General features: G+C 40.3%; 1 protein-coding gene across 7 annotated transcripts in view; it reads right to left on the bottom strand.

The window, feature by feature from the left end:
• Positions 1 to 233: 233 nt before the first annotated feature.
• Positions 234 to 20,180, bottom strand: part of Col14a1 (collagen type XIV alpha 1 chain) — a 201,287-nt gene continuing 181,340 nt past the window's right edge. For 4 of the 7 annotated variants that reach the window (XM_078016744.1, XM_013357064.4, XM_013357058.4 and 1 more), the window contains 3 exons: positions 4,601 to 4,678; positions 2,777 to 2,932; positions 234 to 1,128 (listed from right to left, as the gene is read on the bottom strand). In XM_078016744.1, coding sequence (XP_077872870.1) covers positions 1,049 to 1,128; positions 2,777 to 2,932; positions 4,601 to 4,678 — 314 coding nt within the window. In that variant the 3' untranslated portion in view covers positions 234 to 1,048. Of the gene's footprint in view, positions 1,205 to 1,382; positions 2,318 to 2,776; positions 2,933 to 4,600; positions 4,679 to 20,180 lie in introns of those variants that run through there. The other 3 variants (XM_078016743.1, XM_013357075.4, XM_013357067.4) reach the window with 3 other exon arrangements.

The raw sequence follows: 20,180 nt of genomic DNA on the forward strand, positions 1-20,180 counted from the left end.
GGATAAGCGCTGACTTAGGATCACTCATACATTTGCACTACCTTTGCTGGCCTTGTCTTAAGCCCACTGCTTCTTCTGTTAAGCTTCCTACTCCAGAATGAACAAATGAGGGATCGAGAGCTGGAAAAATCACGTAAAGCAAGGCAACTCTTGATTTTTTTGGTGGTCAGACACTCAACTAGGACCTCAAAAGTTTAAGGTGACATTTAGAAAGGCAGCACAAAGACTCCACATGTTGTTTTCAATTTTTATTTGCTTACAAAAAGAATAAAAACAGATTTGCAAAAACTTATCTGCATAAAGTAATCCCTGTAGGAGAGGAAGGCCCTAGAACATACTGCCCAACAAATCCTTCATCAAAGATAGATCACTTTCCATTGGAGCTGGTGAAAAATCATTATTTTACATGAGTCTAAAACCATTGAAAAACTCAATCTATGTTTAAAATTATCAAATTCAATTTAAAGTTATATTCTAGCACTTATTTTTGGATACCTGTGAAACCAGTCACTGAGTAATCTTAGAGTTGGACAGATCAATTATGTAAGAGGTAGCTTCACCAACAATGACCCTTCTTCTTATTAGCAAGTCATTCCCATGGGGCAGAGAAAATGTTATAATCTGTGAATCTCTTTGAATTCATTCTTTTTCTGTGGGGGCCCCATTTCCCTCCAACCCAATCATATTTCTCTTGTGCATTTTAGAATTTGAGATCATCTCACAGAGAAAAGAGTCCAGAATTCAATCTACTTTCTCTCAATTCTTCTTTGAGGACTTTTCTCCAAAAAAAAAAAAAAACCACAAATTATCTGGCATATCCTTAAAACAGCTAGGGGAAATAATTTCTAATGTTGTCATAGATTAAGTGAATTTAAAAAAAACATGATTTTTGTTAATAATAACTCTAATATGAATGTTATCCAAAAATGAAATTTGGGATGCAGATATGAGGCCCTCCCCCAAAGTAACATACAAACCACTTAACATTTTCATGAATAAAGGTCTTTAAGAGGTCTTGCTGTTGGTCTTCAAATGTCTCCTGAGGCCATCAGATCCCGGAGCCCCACAGTTCCATGGCTTCATTCTCATCTTGGACAGGAGTGAATTCGGGCTGATCCGGATGGGGAGCTAAAGAGGAAAAGTGGGGGTGGGGACTTGATAGGACCCAGGAACCATGAACTGATATTCTCCCCTCAGAGGGGTCCTTAGAGAGAGAGATTTGGTCAGTAAACTACAGAGATATCCTGCTTGGGTAGAAAGCTGTAGCTGCCTAACCCACCATGCCTCTTGTACCTTCCCCATGAGGTTTCCCGGTTAGTAAAAGGAGGAACCAGAGGATATGTTAGAGAAATTGTTAGAAAACTAGACTCAGAGCCAAGTGCTTAAATATTATATGTTTTATTTACAAAAGAAACCCTGAACATGTAGCAGAATTATGAACAAAAAAAAAATAAATTTTAAAAACCAATCTCATGTTAGAAGTCCATCACCAGGATGAGTGGGGAGGGGAAGTGATGGGGGGAGGAAGGAAGAGTGGAGAGGTCAGAGAGAAAGATGCTCATCCATCTTGGGCAGGGTCAGGAAAGAGGAGAAGGCACAGTAAGTAACTTTATTACAAAGCCTTTGCATAGAAGAATTTGGGATGAATCCTTGGTACACAATCAGATCCCTCTATCCAGGCTGACCTAAAACAGCCAGTTTCCTTTACAATTGACATATATGATTGGGTTAAGTTCCAATGTTATCATTCCTATTACGTTTGGAGAAGAGAGAGCAAGGGATGTCCAAGTAGGAAGGAAGGGAAGCAGGTGAGCCAGGAAAAGGGAGTATCCATTGTTAGGGGTTGGGGCTTAATGGTGGTGGTCAACAGGACAGTTCTGTATTCATAGCCAAATGCCCAGGCCAATATAGCCAGAGTGGAGGATTTCCATTTTAGTGCTGGTAATCATTGTAAGGGATCAGATCTTAATAAGGGACAGGGGAATATGAGAGAATGGGGAGGGAAAAGATGAACAGAGAAAAACACATCAGCAAAACTTTGACCAATGCCTCTGGCATCTAAGGTTAAATTTCTCCTAAAGCAGAAAATTTAAATTCATTGACTAAAAAGTCCTTTTGCCCCAGAGCCATCTCGGAACCTCTCTCCTGAACTTCCAAGAATAATTATGTCAGAAAGCCTCCCCTCCCCCCAGCACATCAGCATGCACTGCAGATGTTTTTAGGAAGCATAATATTTCAGAATCTCGGTCCAGTAGTTAGTGATGAGGCTAAGACAGCATGGCCAGATTTGTTTCTTCTTAAGACTATCCTTGGTCACCTAAAATGTATGTGGTAGACAGAATGTCACCTGAAAGAATCTGAGAGGCCCCGCTAATTATGGGGGAAGACATAAGTTTGGGGTTTCCCTAAAAATAAATTCTTATAGGCTATCATGATCACACCCCAGCAATAACAGAATGAGGGCCCCCAAAATGTTAACCCCTATCCCCCAGATAATCAAATGTGAGGTCAAAGGCTAAGTCACTGTGGATCACCATTTGAAAGCAAGGAAGCCTTAGATGTGCGATTATTTTTTAAGTCCTCTTAAGGCTTCTGTAGGAATAGCCTATACAGTAATAGGCACTTTATAGAACATGCTTCTGGGCTAAGGTAGGATTGTGAGGCAGTCATGCTCTGTTTCCCTCTCATAACTGTTCTGCTTCTCATAGTGCCCCCTCCCCATTTGGGTCCTAACCATAGTAAACCTGCTCAAAGCCCACAAAAGTTCAGCACTTACCTCCCGCACCATAGGCAGAACATGACGAGGGGTCGCAATATCCAGGCTGGCCAGAAGGACCTTGTGGTCCAGGTACCCCCAGGTGACCTGGTGGTCCCCTTGGTCCAGGAGAGCCAGGGGGTCCAGGGCTGCCAGGGCGACTCTCCCCTGAAGGTCCTAAGAAGCAGCCACAAAAGGAAAGAACAGATCTTTTACCACATAGGGTGAGTTTTGAGATCACCATGAAATCAACTAATTCTTACAATAAGCAACCTTATGCATCTTAACAATTGGCTTAATCAGCCTCTCCCTACTCTCTCAGTTCTTTTTCCTACATTGGATTCCCTGGGCAGAAGAGCATATAGCTCAGGACTGGGAAGCAAAGTGCATTCTTCTCTATAGCATTTTGGGCATTTAATGGAGAGGAGCAAACTACTATGGTTCTTACTTTCTCTATGGGGCTTTTGTTTTCCAGTACAGCTCTTTATGAAACCAATGTATGGGCGTGCACATGCCTGTAAGTGCACACACATGATCTCTTGCAAATCTCAACCTTATAATCTAGTTAGAAGAGTCACGCAAATTAGTGCTGGCTTGTGGCCTCAGATAATTAAAATAAATTAGTCTAAGTCTGAAAGAAATTACCTGGAGGAATAAAAGTCTGAAATTAGACACAATACATCAACCTAAAATTTCTTTCGTCTATCTTATATCAACTGAAATCTTAGATTGAATGAAAATGGGAGGAGGGTTAAAATATTTTTGTATTTAAGAAGTTTGTCAGGCTATGTTTGGGGGGGGTTGTTTTGGGGGGGGCAGTGAGGTGCCTGTTTATATTTAGGCCTGGGTTCCAACAATGTTCAAAATTCTTCAACTAGAAATAACACTATTCAATAAGAACTAAAAAGTAGGGACGAGTATCCCCTTGTATTTGAGTCATATGCTTGCTCTCAGACACATGCAGTTCTATTCACTCAATGCTCACAACTACCTATTCAGTGCACTGCATGATGCTAGATAAGGTCCTCATCCAAATCTCTAATAACAGAAGTTATCCTTGAGGCAATGGACTTGTTGCATCAGGAATCTCTCTTAGAAATATATTCCAAAATCATTGTTAGACTGGAAAGAAAAATCAGAATATTTGATCTAGTGGGGCTAAAATTGAGATTCTAAACATACAATAGCAAAATTGTAATTCTAATAGCAGGTATGATCATCTGGAGATCATCTTAAGAGCGTGGGATTTTGCACACAAAACTAAATTTTCAGGAAACTCATTTGGTGAGACTACCACAGCAGGAGTAGCTGGTGCTCGTGATGTTCACTCATGTTTCTTGAGATTCCATGCCTCCCTGCCAGTGGCTCTGGGGATGTGTGACTGGTTCCAGCCACTGAAATATGGATGGAAATAGTGTATCATTATATTTAGGAAGTTGAGTCTCATGGGCCTTCTTTATGTTTCTCTCAGGGTCTATAAGACCCATGATGCAGGTCATGGGGTTCAAAATGGAAAGGCACTACTTTACCCACATCAAACTTTGTGAAGATAAAATAAAGTTTTATTATATCAATCCACAAAGTATTTGGGATTTGCTACTAGGCCTAGCCTAGCCTCTCCTAACTCATATATCCACCAAGAGTCCAGAAAATGCTGTCACTTTGGGGGTTCATCTGTGGGAAGGATTATTACTAACAAATTGACCTCTCAGTAAAATAAATGGGAAGTAGAACCACTCCACTTAGATAAAAGGATATAAATATGGCCACTTTCTCACCTGTGATAACAAGTGAATATAAAGATTAATATTTTACAGGGTTTTTTTATTAAGTAGCAAGACTTACCTGCTGGCCCAGGGGGTCCTCTTGGTCCTTGAGTACCAATGCCTGGATTTCCTTTCTCTCCCTTGATACCAGTTAAACCTTAAAAAAAAAAATAAAAGGTGAGGGGAGAAAAAGTTCTTTTATAAAAATAAAATTTTATAGGTTTCAAAAGCATGTTTCTGATGACAATAATGAATTGGGTTGGTTATGGGTACCAAAGGACTTTTAAATTAAATTCTGACCCTAGTAGCTTATGCAAAATCATATTCCAGTGGTCTGGTTCTGCATCTGAGTGTGTACCCTGCACACTGCAAGCCAGGGTCTCTTGCTACTTTTTCCTGAAATGGTCTGACCTGCCAAGAGCTGGCCTGTGTCTTTGCACAGATCTGGCCTGTGTCTCTGCACGCACCAGGCCATTCGGCGTATGCGGTTGGCACTCCACAAGTAGCACAATAGAAATAACAAGTGGACACATCTAACATTTTCCTTTTGGTCCACCCTGTAATGTATCTGCAAAAGGCATGAATTATAATTAGGCAGCAAAGTTCTGAAGAGCGTGAGTTTCCATTAAAAACTTGGAAGCTTCAGGAAAGCCTGTGTTTGATTTGGCTGATTCAGCCCCATAAAAATCTAAACCTATTTGAGTTTCTTTTCCATTGAGCAGAACTCTTATTCCAAGTAATTTATGACACTTTTAACAAACTATACATTTTCACAGGCAGAAAACAAAACAACAACAACAAAAAAACACATACTCTGACACCTCATCATCCAGACAGGTCCTATCACAAAGTTACTGGACAGTGAAGGCACCTGTTGGAGTCCTGACCACTAAAGACCATGATAGGATTGCATTAGACTAGAATCAGGTAACCCTAGCACATAACATAGAAGGTCTCTGCTATTCACTTCCCAGAAACAAGAATTCTTTGAAAGAGTAGAATGCAGAACCGCATCTCTGATTAATTATACCTACTGACAAAGCCTAGAAGAAAACATAAATAAATAAAAATAGCCAATTTGATAGACAGCAGTCATGCAGGGAACTTAAAAGTTTTTTAAGTTACAAATAACTTTATTTTCTTACTACAAATATAATACATATTCACAGAGAACGAATTAGAAGTCACAACAAGTAAGAATTCTAGCACTTCAAAATATTCACTTTTAACATCTTGGTTTATAAGTTCTAGAAAGAAAGGGATTGGTACAGTATTTGTTCTGAAAATAGTTGGCAAAGTAGGTAGTGAGCACTGAGTTTTTCTTTACATTGCACATATAATTATTGTCTCTACACTGTGGATGTCTTCTGTGCTCCCAGTAACCACCTCCTGGGATCAAGATAGTGTTTTGAAATAAAAAAGCACTCTTCCTTGCTTTCAGGGGTCCAGTCTGGTCTAGCACTGCTGTGCTTCCCACAATCCCAGACCTACTTCATGTGCCCTTGGTGATGTTAAGGCCAGTGCCTCAATAAGAGTCCAAGGCAGACCACACACCTGTGACATGACATGTTGGCAGGGCCTGCTGCTTCTTTTAGGAGCCCATAAGGAGGATGGCGATTTCTCAAAAGTCAAAGTACATCTCCTTTGAGTTTTAAAAGCTCACGCTTCACTCAGACTAGTTATCCTTTACTGCTTGATTGCTAATCAGGTTGTTTAGACAGACAGCCACCTGGGTGAGTCCTGGAGGTGTTAGTAGAGGAGCTGAGTTGGTTCTCTCCGGCTGACAGTGTTCTCTCACTTGTCAATGCCAGCACCCTAACAGGCACCTGGGAATTTAGCAAAATCCCTCTTTTTCTATTAGAATTGGCGTTACATTCCCCATGAGAACTGCTAATTTTGAAAAAATTAAAACATAAGAAAATAAACTGATGACTAACACCAAGCTGCTCCTGATTAACTGCAGGGTGACTCAGAGGCCTCTCACCACCTCTCGGTCCTACAATATCATCTGGATTTTCCACCAGTACAATACAAAGGCAGGCTGTAAGGACACCCAGGAAAATGGTCTCAGGATCAACCTCCGAGTTTCCTGACCTGCTTTAGCTGATTGTAAGAAAGCAAAAGGTGGGCAAGACCCAGAATAGAAAATCTGTTTGCTTTAATTTTCTAGTTATGTAGAAAAAAATAAGTGGAATTTGATATTATCCGTAACCCAAGTTAAGGGAAGTAATAAAGAACATCACAAAAATAGTCTAGCTTCTCAAAATGTTTCAGAAAAGGAAACAGGAAATCTAAAGATACAATTACATATTAACAGGAAATTTTAGATTTTATTGCCCTTAAAGTTATCATATGTTCCAAACTACATATAGGCTAATATATTAATATTTGTACATATGTATACATATGGTTCTCCTGCCAAAGGAATATTCATATCCTTGATACGTGAACTTCGCTGTATGTCTTCTTTTGGGAGTGCAATAATCATGTTTAAAATCATAAGGATTAAAATTAAAGTCTAGGCTTAAACAATTAATTCAGTGCTCCAAAAATAGATGTGGACATATTTTTGATAAGTTTTGTAGACACTGATTAAAAGGTAGGAAGCCAAATGTCCTAAAAGTCCAGCCTGTGACTGTTCATAAGATGCTTAAGGGCCTAAGAGCCTGGACACAAAGTCATTCTTTACAGACAAAACAAACAGTCATCGCCTATAATAAATCTCTGTTGCAAAGACCCGAGGTGAGGCCCCTAGGTGCCAAGATGGGGTCACCACAGAAGGATGCCAGAATCCTTTCCACAAAAGCATTGAGACTCAGGAGATGCACGGAATCTGAGTGCAAGAGAGATTTCCTCTGGAAGCACCCTCTTACCTTGCCTTCTGCATAAGTGCACATCATTCTTCAAGATGCTGCTTCAACCTTCTCTGTATCCATAATAGGCAGAGCCACAATAGATCCAAGGGGGCAATAATTATCTATCTTATTCCTGGTTCTGTCCATAATACTTTGTAGGGTGTCTTTGCAGGATACATAACTAGCAAATATTTTGTTGAATGAACTAATAAAAGAATGAATGAATGATTTCTCTGTTTTCATAATATCTGTACCTTCTAGGGCTCCATGTATCCAACTATATTTCTTACTCATGTCCATCCAGCCCCCAAACTATATGCCTTACTTATCTCTCTACTATCAGAGCCAAGAAGGATCTCATAACAGGTGGCCCGGTAAACACAGGAAGACTGACAGAATGGAGAGTCTTACGTCAGCACTCAGCTGCACATCAGAAGTAGAACCTTGGAAGGATCTAGAGATTGAAAATAAAACAACAAAGCTGGAGCTTTGGTATTACTTTCATACTCCTGGGTTACGTGAACACTGCTTTTTAAAAATCAAGTTCCCTGCATGGGGAAATTGACTCTAGTGCTTTTTATAGATGAGCTTAATTAGTTCCAATTAAATGTAAGCTTTGGAAATGTTTTATGAGCATAATTAATATAAATGAAGATGTAATTTACCCCAAATGTAATTTAACCAAGATCGAAATATCATTAGTTTTCTGTAGTTATCAAAAATATTTAAGATCATCAGAGAGAACCCATTTCTTCCTTTCCTTCTTCTCTTTATCTCTGCCCCACCCCCAGTCTCTCTCATTATTATGTTTCTAACATTTCAAAGCAGTTTTAGGTTCACAGCAGAACAGAGATTCCCCATATGCCCCCTGCCTGTACATAAGCATAACCCCGTTATCAACATCCTTCACTAGAATGGCACATTGGTCACTGTGATTAATTCTTCAGATTCTCATTAGAAGCCATTTGAGACTATCTGACTCTCCATTACCAGTAAGCTAACACTGACCCTCCAATATTTTCCATGAAAGCGTTATCTGTGTGTCTTAATTCTTCACTGTATCCCCAGTGCCAGCTGCATATCAAGCACTTTAGAAATATCTACCAACAAAAATGGATGGATGAATGCAATACAGTCTGATGGCAGACTGAGACAAAACCAAAAAGTGGCCTATGGTGCATCAGCTATGCCTGTAAGCTACTTCACTAGGTTTTGAAGTCAGATGCTTTACATGTACAAATTCACTCCGTTTTCATAGGAACCAAGAGGGCAACTGTCATCAACCCTGAAAAAGGACTGTGATACAGAGGCTAAGTCACCTGTCCTTAGCTAAGAAGAACAGAGCCAACATTTCAACCAAGAAAGGTTAGTGTGGGTGCCTCTATAGGAAGCCTGTACTTGCTGCCTCTTCACCCAAGGCTGGGTATGCAGGCTGCGCTTCTTGTCTGGCTTGGTGTAATTGTGGCTTCCTGAACTGTCAAATCCGTCTTCATGGTTCTCTCTGCCTTCACATTCAGCTATCAGTCTGTGTGCACCACCCCATTTCTTCAGTTGTGTCCCTCAGTTTCACTTATCCTCTGCTCTGAGCAAGATCTGGGGTTGAATTTAGGAGGATTTATCCTGATCACACTGACCACATGTCCTGGGCCTGGCCCTTGTTGTCTGTTTCCTATTTTCTTTGGCCTGATGGCCTCTGAGTAGGAAGATCTTACTCATCTCTACGGCCTCCCAGCCACACCAAGCACTCCAGGCTGGAGTCTCTGCTACTCCGTGGAGCAGTTGCTGCTTCCTGATCCCAGACATTCTGAGGAACTCCCAGGATTTATGCCCAGGCAGAGATGCAAGGCCTGGGGAATGCTTTCATTGTAATTGTACCAAAAAGTCACAGAGACTGTGGAGCAAGACTTCAGCTGTGTTATATTTGTCTGTTGCCTGGGAAATGCTGGCGATGAATTTCAAGTTCAGTCTGTTCTTCACACAGTGCATGCTTGAATGCCTACTAGGTACAATATACTTAAGAACCTGGTTACAAGAAGGCAAAGAAATTGGTCTCAGTTTAACTGTATCTTATGCCCTTTGCCAAGCTCTGGTATTTCCACATGTCTGATCCACAGGGCTAGTATCAGTCTGTAGAGATCTATGCTTTGGGTTATAGTGGCCCAGAGTAGAAAATATACAGTTGCTTTAAGTGTAAATAAACTTTGCTAAAAGTCTCATTTCCTGTTGCTCTTTTCATATTAGTAACTGGCCACGTACTATATAATTCAGAGCTGAGCCAGGGAAATATAAGCCACTCTAGGTCTTTCAGGCAGACGAATTTCAGACAAAGACTCAATTAGATGGGTAACAGATGGCCTCCAGAGTCAAATAAAGATGAAGCTTATAAATAAACAATAGCAGGAAGCCACTATCACCCCTAGGAGGGCAGCAGAAACAACAGGAATAAATGATGTGGCTTGAGCACAGAGCCTAGGCCTTCGGGCGGGATCCAAAGCAGAGAGACACATTCGTTGCCCACTGGAAACAGGAGCCACAGAGGGTTGCAGCTGTCAAGTTGAGATGCAGAGAAGCAGAGGTAGGGTTAAGGAGAGAGGCCAGGTCAGGTCAAGCTTTGGGGGCCAGACTTCAGGATAAATGGATGTGGCTCCTTGCCTGCACAGTCCCCCTTCAACACCCTGTACCTGTTCATAACTGGGACTTATCTTCTGAAAGAGGAACCCCAAATTAGTTAAGTTTCAGGTTCCACAAAACCTGGAATCTGCTCTGCTGGGTGCTACAAAAACCGAGGTAGATGGGAGTCCCACAGAGCTCAAGTCATGCAGGAAAACACTGTGTCAGCCCCTCAGAAACACCAGAGGAAAATGTGTCGAATCACTAAACAAGGAAACCCAGTTGTCAAAGGAATCCACTCCCCGTGTCCAGGCCAAGGCAACAGCACAGTGTGCACTTCAGGATTTTCCATCAGTTTCTATCAGGCAAGACACTACGGGCAGAGGATGCTTTAGTGTCTGTCCACACACTCACTCAAGTTTGGGCAGAGAAAGTGGGGGACAGTAGGGAGAAGAGAGGCCAGCGGGGGATTGAAGAAAGAAGATGGGGTGCACAGTGCATCAGCGACACCAGCCCACTCTCATCTGCAGGTTGGCTGTTCACGGTGGCAGTTAAGTGGCTGGAGGAAACAGGATTGTCAGGCACCAGGAATCCTGGCTTTTTTTGTTTTTTTTTCCACTCAGCGTGGGCCACTGACCTCATGGGTACACAAAAACGTCAGATCAAATGCCAGTCTATTTCTCTCAGCTCCAAAGTCTTGACAGTTCCTCTTTAAATGCTGTCTTATATTATCTACAATGCTGATTATTAAGAGAATTATTAAAAATTTGTGGGAAAATGAGTCGATTTCTTTGGCTTAAGCCAATGAACATTTCAGGTTCAACATGAATATGGAATAAGTAGATGATACTTAAATTACAGCTTGGTCTTGATACAACGACCTCTATCCTTGAGACAGAAGAGACCTATGTCAGGGGACTAGGATAAGGTCAAGATCTACAAAGGGGGTGCTGGGGATGTGGCTCAAGCAGTAGCGCGCTCGCCTGGCGTGCGTGCAGCCCGGGTTCGATCCTCAGCACCACATACAAAAACAAAGATGTTGTGTCCGCCGAGAACTAAGAAAAAACAAATAAATATATAAAAAAATTCTCTCTCTCTCTCTGTCCCCCTCTCACTCTCTCTTTAAAAAAAAAAAAAGATCTACAAAGGTTAAAACAAAATGTATTACAACCAACAGCCCTTCATAACAAGCAAGAAGGCCTATTTATTAAATAAGCACGTCTTATATCTAGGAGCCTTCTCATGTCTTTCCAAATTTTCAAAGAACTTCAGAAAAGTCAAACTCTTTTGCTACATTTACCAAGTAATTTCATGTCAAAGCTAAATCTAGAACCAATTAAAATGGAATAGACTAATGCATATATCTCTTCTATACATGCTTTTGCCCACCTTAAAAATGTATTTCAACATATTTATTTATTATCATGTATATTTTGCTTTGATAGCCAGGTCAAAAAAACCACTGAACATGGTTTATCACTGCTAAAGCTGCTTACAGCTTTTGTTTTATTATATAAACTAGTACATGCTATATTTCAACTGCACTTATTTATGTTCAAGGAAAGGCCTAAAAACTTAGAATAAAAAAAAACAATATTCTGATGTTTTTTCCATATTTTTCACCAGTGCATTATAATTATACATAATGGTGACATTCCTACAAGTTCAAAAAGGCAGTCTGTCTCTCTCTTCTGCTAACCAGCATAACCAAATCTCCTACTTAAACATCTCATGCTGATTTTTTGACTACTTTCACCTCATGATGCTCGGTGATGGCCAGCACTGTGAACTTGGCAGTACTTTGCTGTTCACATGACGTCTCTGACATCTGAGGACTCATGAGCTATAACCACATGTGTTTTGACTTTCATCGTGGCACAAGCGGGAACAAGGAACAGCCATAGAGATGCCAGCCAAAAGTAATAAACATCATTTATGATTCATGAAGTAACTATTGTATCTCAGGTATTTTGAGGAATAAAAGAAAAATATACAACAACTTTGGTCTTTGCAGAAGGCAGCCTCATTGGTGAGATGGGACAAGGTGAAACCATCAAAGACCAGTTCAAGAGAGGTATTCCATGTGGGTGCTGAGTAGTAGCATCACAGATTAATGGGCTAGGATTGGCAATGTGCAGATTTATCAGATGTTTGTTCATAACTAATAGACATACTATACAGACTCTAACCACGGTTTTATTTTTTTCTTTTCCTTCTCCTCCTCCTCCTCTTCCTCCTTTTTAAAAATTTTTTATAACAAGGGCATTTTACTACTGAGCTCTATCCCCAGACCTTTTAACTGCTTTAGTTTGAGACAAGGTGTCACAGAGTTTCTGAGACTGACCTTGAACTTGTGGGATCCTCTTGTGCAAGCCCCCTAAATTACTGGAATTAAGTTACAGGAACAAATTATATTTCCATGGCAAAAAGAACATCTTGATAGACACCAGTTACAGATTTTGGTCATTGTAATAAAGTCAAATTTTACTCATTACAAGGAGTGAAGACAGAATTTGATTTTGTCAACAACTTTTTTTTTTCTTAAATCATTCTTTTTGTTTATTTGGAGAACAATTTTGTCCTGATTACAACAAACCTCCGAAACAGGAATACAAAAGATGCTAGTGTTCTACAAAAATATTTTTTGCAATATGTGCTACTCTTTTTTAGGTGTTTAAACTTGCATCTGTTTCCCTCTAAAAAGTTTACATCTGGCATTGAATTGAAAGGCTAGAGGAGAGAAAACACGCAGAGATGGTGAAAACAGGCAGGTACCGAATGGGTTGGCCCTTCCCAAGTTCCCTCATTCCTTAGCATACTGGAAGTAGCACAGGGAGGGGCCACTCTGATGAATGAAAGCTTCCTCCAGCTTGCACTGCACGGCCAGAAGGCCTGGTGTGATTTACGGGTAGACGATGGCTTAACTATATATTCACAAATTCTTTGATATACCTCCCTCACAAATGCACAGCACAGTTCTCCTCTGCCTGAGTGTGGGAGATGCTTAGTGACTCCCATCAGACAAGTGGAACATGGTAAAGGAAAGGCTTGGACTCCTGAGACTAGCTCCAAAGAAGTCATTGGGAACAACAATGACAACTCCTCCTTCTTTTTCTTCTTCTCCTTCTCCTTCTTTCTCTCAGCACCAGTTCTAAGCAAAGCAGAATAGAGGGACCCATCTTGAAGCAGATCCTCTAGCCCTAGTCAAGGCTTCAGTTGGCTACAGCCCTGGATAACTATCAATTTCAACTTCATGAAAGACCCTGGGCCCAAAGCACCCAGCTAAACTCACATCCTTGGCCCACAAAAATGGAGGCCATGTACGTTCACTGCTTTAAGCCACCAAATTCTAAGGTAATTTGTTACACAGCAGCAGATTACTAACGCGTGAAGTTTCTGCAGCAGTGATCAATGTAATGAGTCACTTCACAACTGGTGGGGGTCGGGGTGGGGGAGAAACCCTAAAACATGAAAGATGATGTAAAGAGGAAAAAGGAAAGAGCATTCATTGTCCATGCCTTAACATGACCACACTTTAGGAACACCTAATCCAGCAGAGTTTCAGAAAAAGGTTTTATCTAAAAGGCATTTGAATTGGACTTACCAGATAATATTGGGAGAGAAAAGGGCAAACTCTATCTTGACTTTTCTCTCAGGAAATGAGAGGCTGGAATAGGACTCAGAGGAGAAGAAGGAAAATGTGTTTCAAACAGCAATGAGAAGAGAGAGCACAGGTCAGGCAACTGAACATCAAGTGTCGTACAAAATCACAGCAAGACTTGTCAATATTTAAGTGCCAACCAGAGTCGTAATGAAAGTCCGACCCTGCTCTACCTTTAATCAAGTTGGCCTGCCCCCTACAGATCATTTTTCCAGGAATAAGTCGGGATACATGGGGCTTTAAGAAGTTTCGCAGAATTGATCTCTACCATGGCAGTGGTCCTGGCTCACAGTTGTTATGCCTTTATTTTGATTTCTTACCAAATTTTTCTGCTAGATTTATCTTCAGCCCTTCTATCTCTTCACCACAGGAATACTGAACAAAAGAAACCTACTTCTCTCTCCAAACTTTAAATCTATCCAGGACTTTTTTTTTTTTTTCTCTCTCTCAGCCCTATTGTCTCGGTTTCTCATGAGCGTTATGCACAAAAGGTTAGCTTTAGTGTAGGGTCGCAGTTCGCTGCCCCCACTGCCACCCATGAAAGGGACTGTCATTTATTTATGGCACCAGAGCAAGGCAGCTCCTTTTCTATTGGGTTTCCCTGGGGGAACTCTCCTTGCCAATAAACCTTGGGTTAAAAAGTCAAGATCATTTACATTTATTTGCATAATGGCAATCAAGTGTTTTGCCCTATTAGATCTTCACTGTGAGCACAAGAAAGACAAATGTAGATGGCACAATTCTTTATAATGACATTCTGAAAGAGAAAGGGGGAAGTTTCTGTTGCTTTCAGGATCAAGTTCAAATTCCTCACCCAGAACTACAAAGTGTTGATTGCTTCATGAGGCCCCTGTCTGCTCCTCTCCTCTCCTGGGTTCTTATTTTCCTCCTCACTCCCCACGTTCTGCCTGTGCTATTTCCTATGGGTCTTAGTATGGGCAGAATTGTTTCTAGAAGAATTTTTGGATGATGAAATAATTATAGGGGTTTTTTTTGGCACTTAACTACATGAAATGAAATAAACTATTTGACCTACATTGATATCCTTTTAGTTCCCTTTCTGTTATACAAGAGTACACTTTGGTACTTTATTTGGTATTATTTGTTTGTATGTGAAGATAGGTTGCATTTATTACCTCTGAATCCCATTTTGGAAAAGTAAAAAAGATGTCACAAATATTTGTTGTAAAGAGGGGACAACATGTCAGGTAGGATTGAGAATCGTGGCTTTATGTTTCAATCCCTTTCCCACCTCAGGACGTTGGCATGTGGTGTTTCCCTGCCTAGAATGCTTCCCCGTCTCCCTCATTGATATTTCAAATTCCTACCAAACTCTCAGGCCTCAGTTAAAATACCACTTTGTAGACTTAAGTCAGAGTCTCCCCTTCGCTCAGATTACATCCCGCATTTTTTTCTTAGCACTTTTCACAACTTTAATAAAATTCTTCATATATTATTTGTTTAATATCTGTCTTGCCCATAGTTAGCAAGGTGGCCTGAAAGTTGGGAAATGCATGCCTGCCTTACCCACCATGCTGTCAATGCCAAGCACTCTGCCTGACATGTAGTAGATGCTCAGTAAGCATTGGTTGAACAAATGAAAATTCTGAGAAATTAGGATCTAAGCTTAGGGAGTCACGATTACATAGTTAGTAACTAGTTGCAGAGTTAGGATCCTAATCAATATGTCACTGAGGCCCCAAACCACATTCTGTTCAAACTAGTATGCTACTCTCAGATAATGCAGTTTCACGAATTAGAGAGGCGAAATGATTTTTCTTCTAAAAAGGATTGACTTGTACAATTCCATGTTTCTCTCTCTTTGCCTCCAAATCAAATATCCTAATAGAAGTCTAAATTCTAGAGTTGTCCTCCAAAGTGCCAGATCTATGAGCAGTTTCTCTACAGGTAATTCTTCCAGATGGACTCTGTTATGTGGTGTTGAGTATTTGCTAAGTTGCTGGGAGAACTGTCATGTGCCAAATGGTATAACCATGCCAAATGGTTTCTATCACATTCGTTTTTATCTAATGGATCAGTCACAGATGCCCCAATGCTATCCAAATATACCAAATCAGAGTGCACAAAGAGCTTGCAAATAGTCGAGCCACAGCCCACCAGGACATTCTGGCCAATCCAACAGGTCACATGTTTTGAATTTTGTGGTTGTTAGGAGTCATCCTGAAAGAGGGTTCATCAGACTCTGCACAGCTCTGACCTCTCCTTTATGAAACTCACTAAATAATTCACCGACAGAAACAGGGCACAGGAAAGGAAACACAGCCTCAGTTTTCTCACCTAAAAACAGGGCTAATCCTGATCTCATAAGATTTTTATTAGGGTTACACAGCATGCTAAGCAAATGATACCCAGTATTTGAACACTTTCTTTTCAAAGACCACAATGACATCTTCCTCTACGTTCTGAAATCATTTATTTTCTAACTCACATAACATTTACTGTCTCTCACCTTGAACATTCAGAAACAGTCCATATTTCTTCTTTATCAAACCATGTCTTTTATTTTCTCCAAACGAGATAGTACGAACATAGAATTGAGTACAATAGTTGGCAAATGCATTTGGTGCCTAATAAGTGAAAGCCACAAATAATGGTATTATCTTACATATGGCCAAGCCAAAAAGCCTTACATAAGCCTTGCATTCAATACATATTTGCTGATTTATTGCACAAAACAAACCAGATATGAATTCCAGCTGTTATGGGTGGAAAACCTAAAAATGAAAACCTTCAGTTGCATGGTGCCTCTGATCCAATAATTTTTGAAGAATCATTGAAACTGAAGGAGTTGCATGAAGACAGAAATCAGGAGTACTTTCTTTTTCTTTTCAAGTAAATATAAAGTTAATTTTGTGAGCTACAGACCGACAAACTCATTGTCAACTCGGTTAATTTTAGTTCAAGATAGTAGTGTGAATAATGAACATTTTAAATAAACAGTGTAAGGAAATGAACAGATGAATCATGTGGGAATGATGTGCAGAGTTGGAATTAGAAAATGGAGCTGTTCCAGAGGGGTAAAGGAAGGGAACTAGAGGGCGGGAGGAGAGGAAAGGGGAGGTAGTGCAGAAAGTAATTGGCCAAATTATGTTATTGCATGTACAAATATGTCACAACAAATTTCACTATTATGTACAATCTTAATGCACCAAGAAAAACTAATCTAAAAAAGAAACGGAATTAAATTCTGACATTTGCCAGTCAATGGATGGATCTGGAGACTATCAGGCTAAGTGAAATAAGCCAATCCTCAAAAACCAAAGGCTGAATGTTCGTTCTCTCTAATATGTGAATGCTAACACACAATAAGGGCAGAGAGAGAATAGAAGTTCGTTGGATTAGACAAAGGGAAATGAAGGGAAGGAAGGGGGGATGTTTATAGGAAAGACGGTGAAATTAATTAGACATAACTTTCCTCTGTTCATATATGAATACATGACCAGTGAAACTCCACATCACATACAACCACAAGAATAGGAAGTTATATTCATGTATGTATAATATATCAAAATGCACGTATAACTACGTTAGGATCATCCAAGAGCATGACTGGAGAAGGATCTGAGGTAAAGAAGAGCCATGTCTAGGTCCAAGGGACAATGGAGGAACTTTAGGGCTAACTGTACCCTTTTTCTGAATTTTGGGATAACAAGGACCCAGGTATGAAAAACTATTTATCTGAGGACAGTGCCAGGTTTAGGAAGAAGTAACCAATGCAGTAATCTCTGGAGGAACTTAAACAGGACAAGAAAAAGCAGGTGAGAAATTAAGCTGCATAACATGGCGTCGTACAAATTAAGCCTCTTAAATTCTGAGCACCAGCAATTAGGTAAATCCAAGTTGGAGTTCAAGCTTTAGACCCAAAACTTGACCAGCACCAGCCATAAGAACCCTCTGAATCTTTCCATTCTAAGGATTATGTATTATAATCTCAGTGAGAAGATAGCTGAGATCGTTCCCCACAAACTTTAAACAAGATTTTGTTTAAATTAAAGAGACAAAGGGTTAATGAGGAAAGATAATCAGACTGAGCCAAAACTGTATTCTCTCTTAGGTAATAAGGAGAATCATGAAAAGCCATCTGTGTTACATTGCTAAGATGGAGGGGATGCCTGTAAGTTTTCTTCAGCTCTCTAAACACATATTCTATGGCCATTTCTCTTATAAAGATGGAGTTAAAGATATTGTACGAGGATAGTGCCTTTCAAACCACGGTCATAATATTCAAGATCTCCCCTAAAGCTTTGAAGAAAGGAAGAAAATAGGACACAATAATAGTTCTTTTGCCTCAGTTGTGTACGTTTACATGCACACAGATACATAAGCATTCTGCACTACATTTTTTACTATATATCAAGTTTTTTAAAGTTCAAAAATGATAGTAGAGAGATCAGCTGGTGCATTTCTGATGAAAATTTAGCCAGTGTGAATAGAGTCATGAGCTTGTGGGAGAACTAGTGTAACCTCAGCAGAAAGTAAGGTCCATGTAAGTGCTAAGCCACACATACAGTCATACTCCTTTAAATCTTGCTTTTATACTTTACTGTACTGCCTAGTAATAACACTTATTTTTGCTCATTTCAATGGCACATTCCTTAAGACTGTTTTATGTGGCATCATGATAATCATACTGTACACAGCAGAATAAAAACATGGTCCTGGCAATGAACTGATTTTGAGCTCTTTAGGCCTCAATAACTTCATCTGCATCCTTTTATGCAAAATGGGAGTATCAAGAGAACAGATGGCTAAAGACCTCTGTTTGTAAAAGCCTATTATTTTTGGCTCAGTGGAAAGACCAGATATTTTTCTCTCTCAATCCTTTCTAGGGTGTTTGGAGCACAAGGCAAAGAGCAAAACATCACTGCACACCTTGTAGAAATGAATCCTAGCTATGACCAAAAATGCTTTGCTGTAAATGAAGAGCCTGCTGGACTCTGGCCTATAAACCCCAACTTAGCAATCTCCAAACACTCTCTATCATCTATCAATTAAAATCACCTTCCCCACACTCAAAGGGCATCTCTCATTTTCTCTTATTGTCATCCTCTACATCTTAGGGAATTCTTACCTACATGTGAGTAAGAAAATCACATCATGGAATTTCCTATTTCCAGTGGTTGCCTGGGCCACTCTTTGAGAACTACTGGGTGATTTTCTCAGGTCTGTTCACTTAGCAATCTCACAGAGCAGGAAAGTCTCAATTCAATAAGAACAGGGCTACAATTTCCAAAAGGAACAAAGGCAGCTAGTGACCAGCCGGGGGTGACCCCCATGCTGGCTCTGTGCTTCCCGAGTCACACTTTCTCCATCCCCAACACCATCAGAGGTACTCTACTGACAGAGGGGGCCACCTTCCAGGCAACCAAGTCTGTGACACATTATGAGGGAATAAGATCCTTCTCTAGTCTGCAGATTCTATGCCCTGACACTAGCAAAAACCTCCAGAAAGAAAAATCATATCTGGATCATAATCAAAGCAATTGCCATCTAGCATGTACCTATTAAATGCAAAGCATTGGGCAGAGCAATTCACACTTGACCCATGTTCAGCAAACTAGCCATTCACTACCACCAGAAGAGTGGTGCTAGATTGGAAGGGAGAGACAGAAGGTGCAGCAGGTGTTCAGGGCAGAGGTTTCCATACACGGAGATGTTCAAGAAAAGCTACATGCATGAGACAGGAGTTAAGCTGAGCCCTGCAATAAGAGTAAGATGTATGTATGCTAGGTAAGGGGAGGAGAGGACATTTCCCAGGGGGGAAAGACACTGTGTACAAAAGAGCAGAGGCAGAAATGCACAGGGCCTTCGGGCACGAGTCAATGATGACTATGAGATATCGTCTCTGTTATCTCCAGTCGTATCCCAAATCTTATGAGGGGAATTAATTCCACCCCTCCCACAAATGCAGGATGACTTGCAGAGAAGACAGGCAACACTCAGCTTTCCCAGACCTACGTTCTAGAAATAGTGTCTCAGACCCCACTTTCATCTCTGACAATTTTGCCCCTCATTTCTCCAAGATTAATATTTGATCCCAACTTCCTACATCTTTTTTTATCTGCTTCTGGAATGATCAATGAATGAAACTAAGTGAAATTCAAACAGAGTCTTTTTTTTTTTTTTTTTTTTTTGGTACCTGGGATTGAACTCAGAGGCACTCAACTACTGAGCTACATCCCAGCCCTATTTTGTATGTGTGTGTGTGTGTGTGTGTGTGTGTGTGTGTGTGTGTATTTTTTTTTTTAATTTAGAGACAGGGTTTCATTGAGTTGCTTAGTGCCCCCTTGCTTTTGCTGAGTTTGACTTTGAACTTGCTATCTTCCTGCCTCAGCTTCCTGAGCCTCTGAGATTACAGACGTGCGCCACCATGACTGGTCAAAGGTGTCTTATTTTTGTGTTATGTAATACTTTTTAAATTTATTTATTTATTTTAATTAAGCATATATGACAGCAAAATGCATTTTGATTCATCGTACACAATTTTTCATTCTCTGCACAATTTTCATTTC

This window comes from Ictidomys tridecemlineatus, chromosome 7, assembly GCF_052094955.1.
Source record: "Ictidomys tridecemlineatus isolate mIctTri1 chromosome 7, mIctTri1.hap1, whole genome shotgun sequence".
NCBI lineage: Eukaryota > Metazoa > Chordata > Mammalia > Rodentia > Sciuridae > Ictidomys > Ictidomys tridecemlineatus.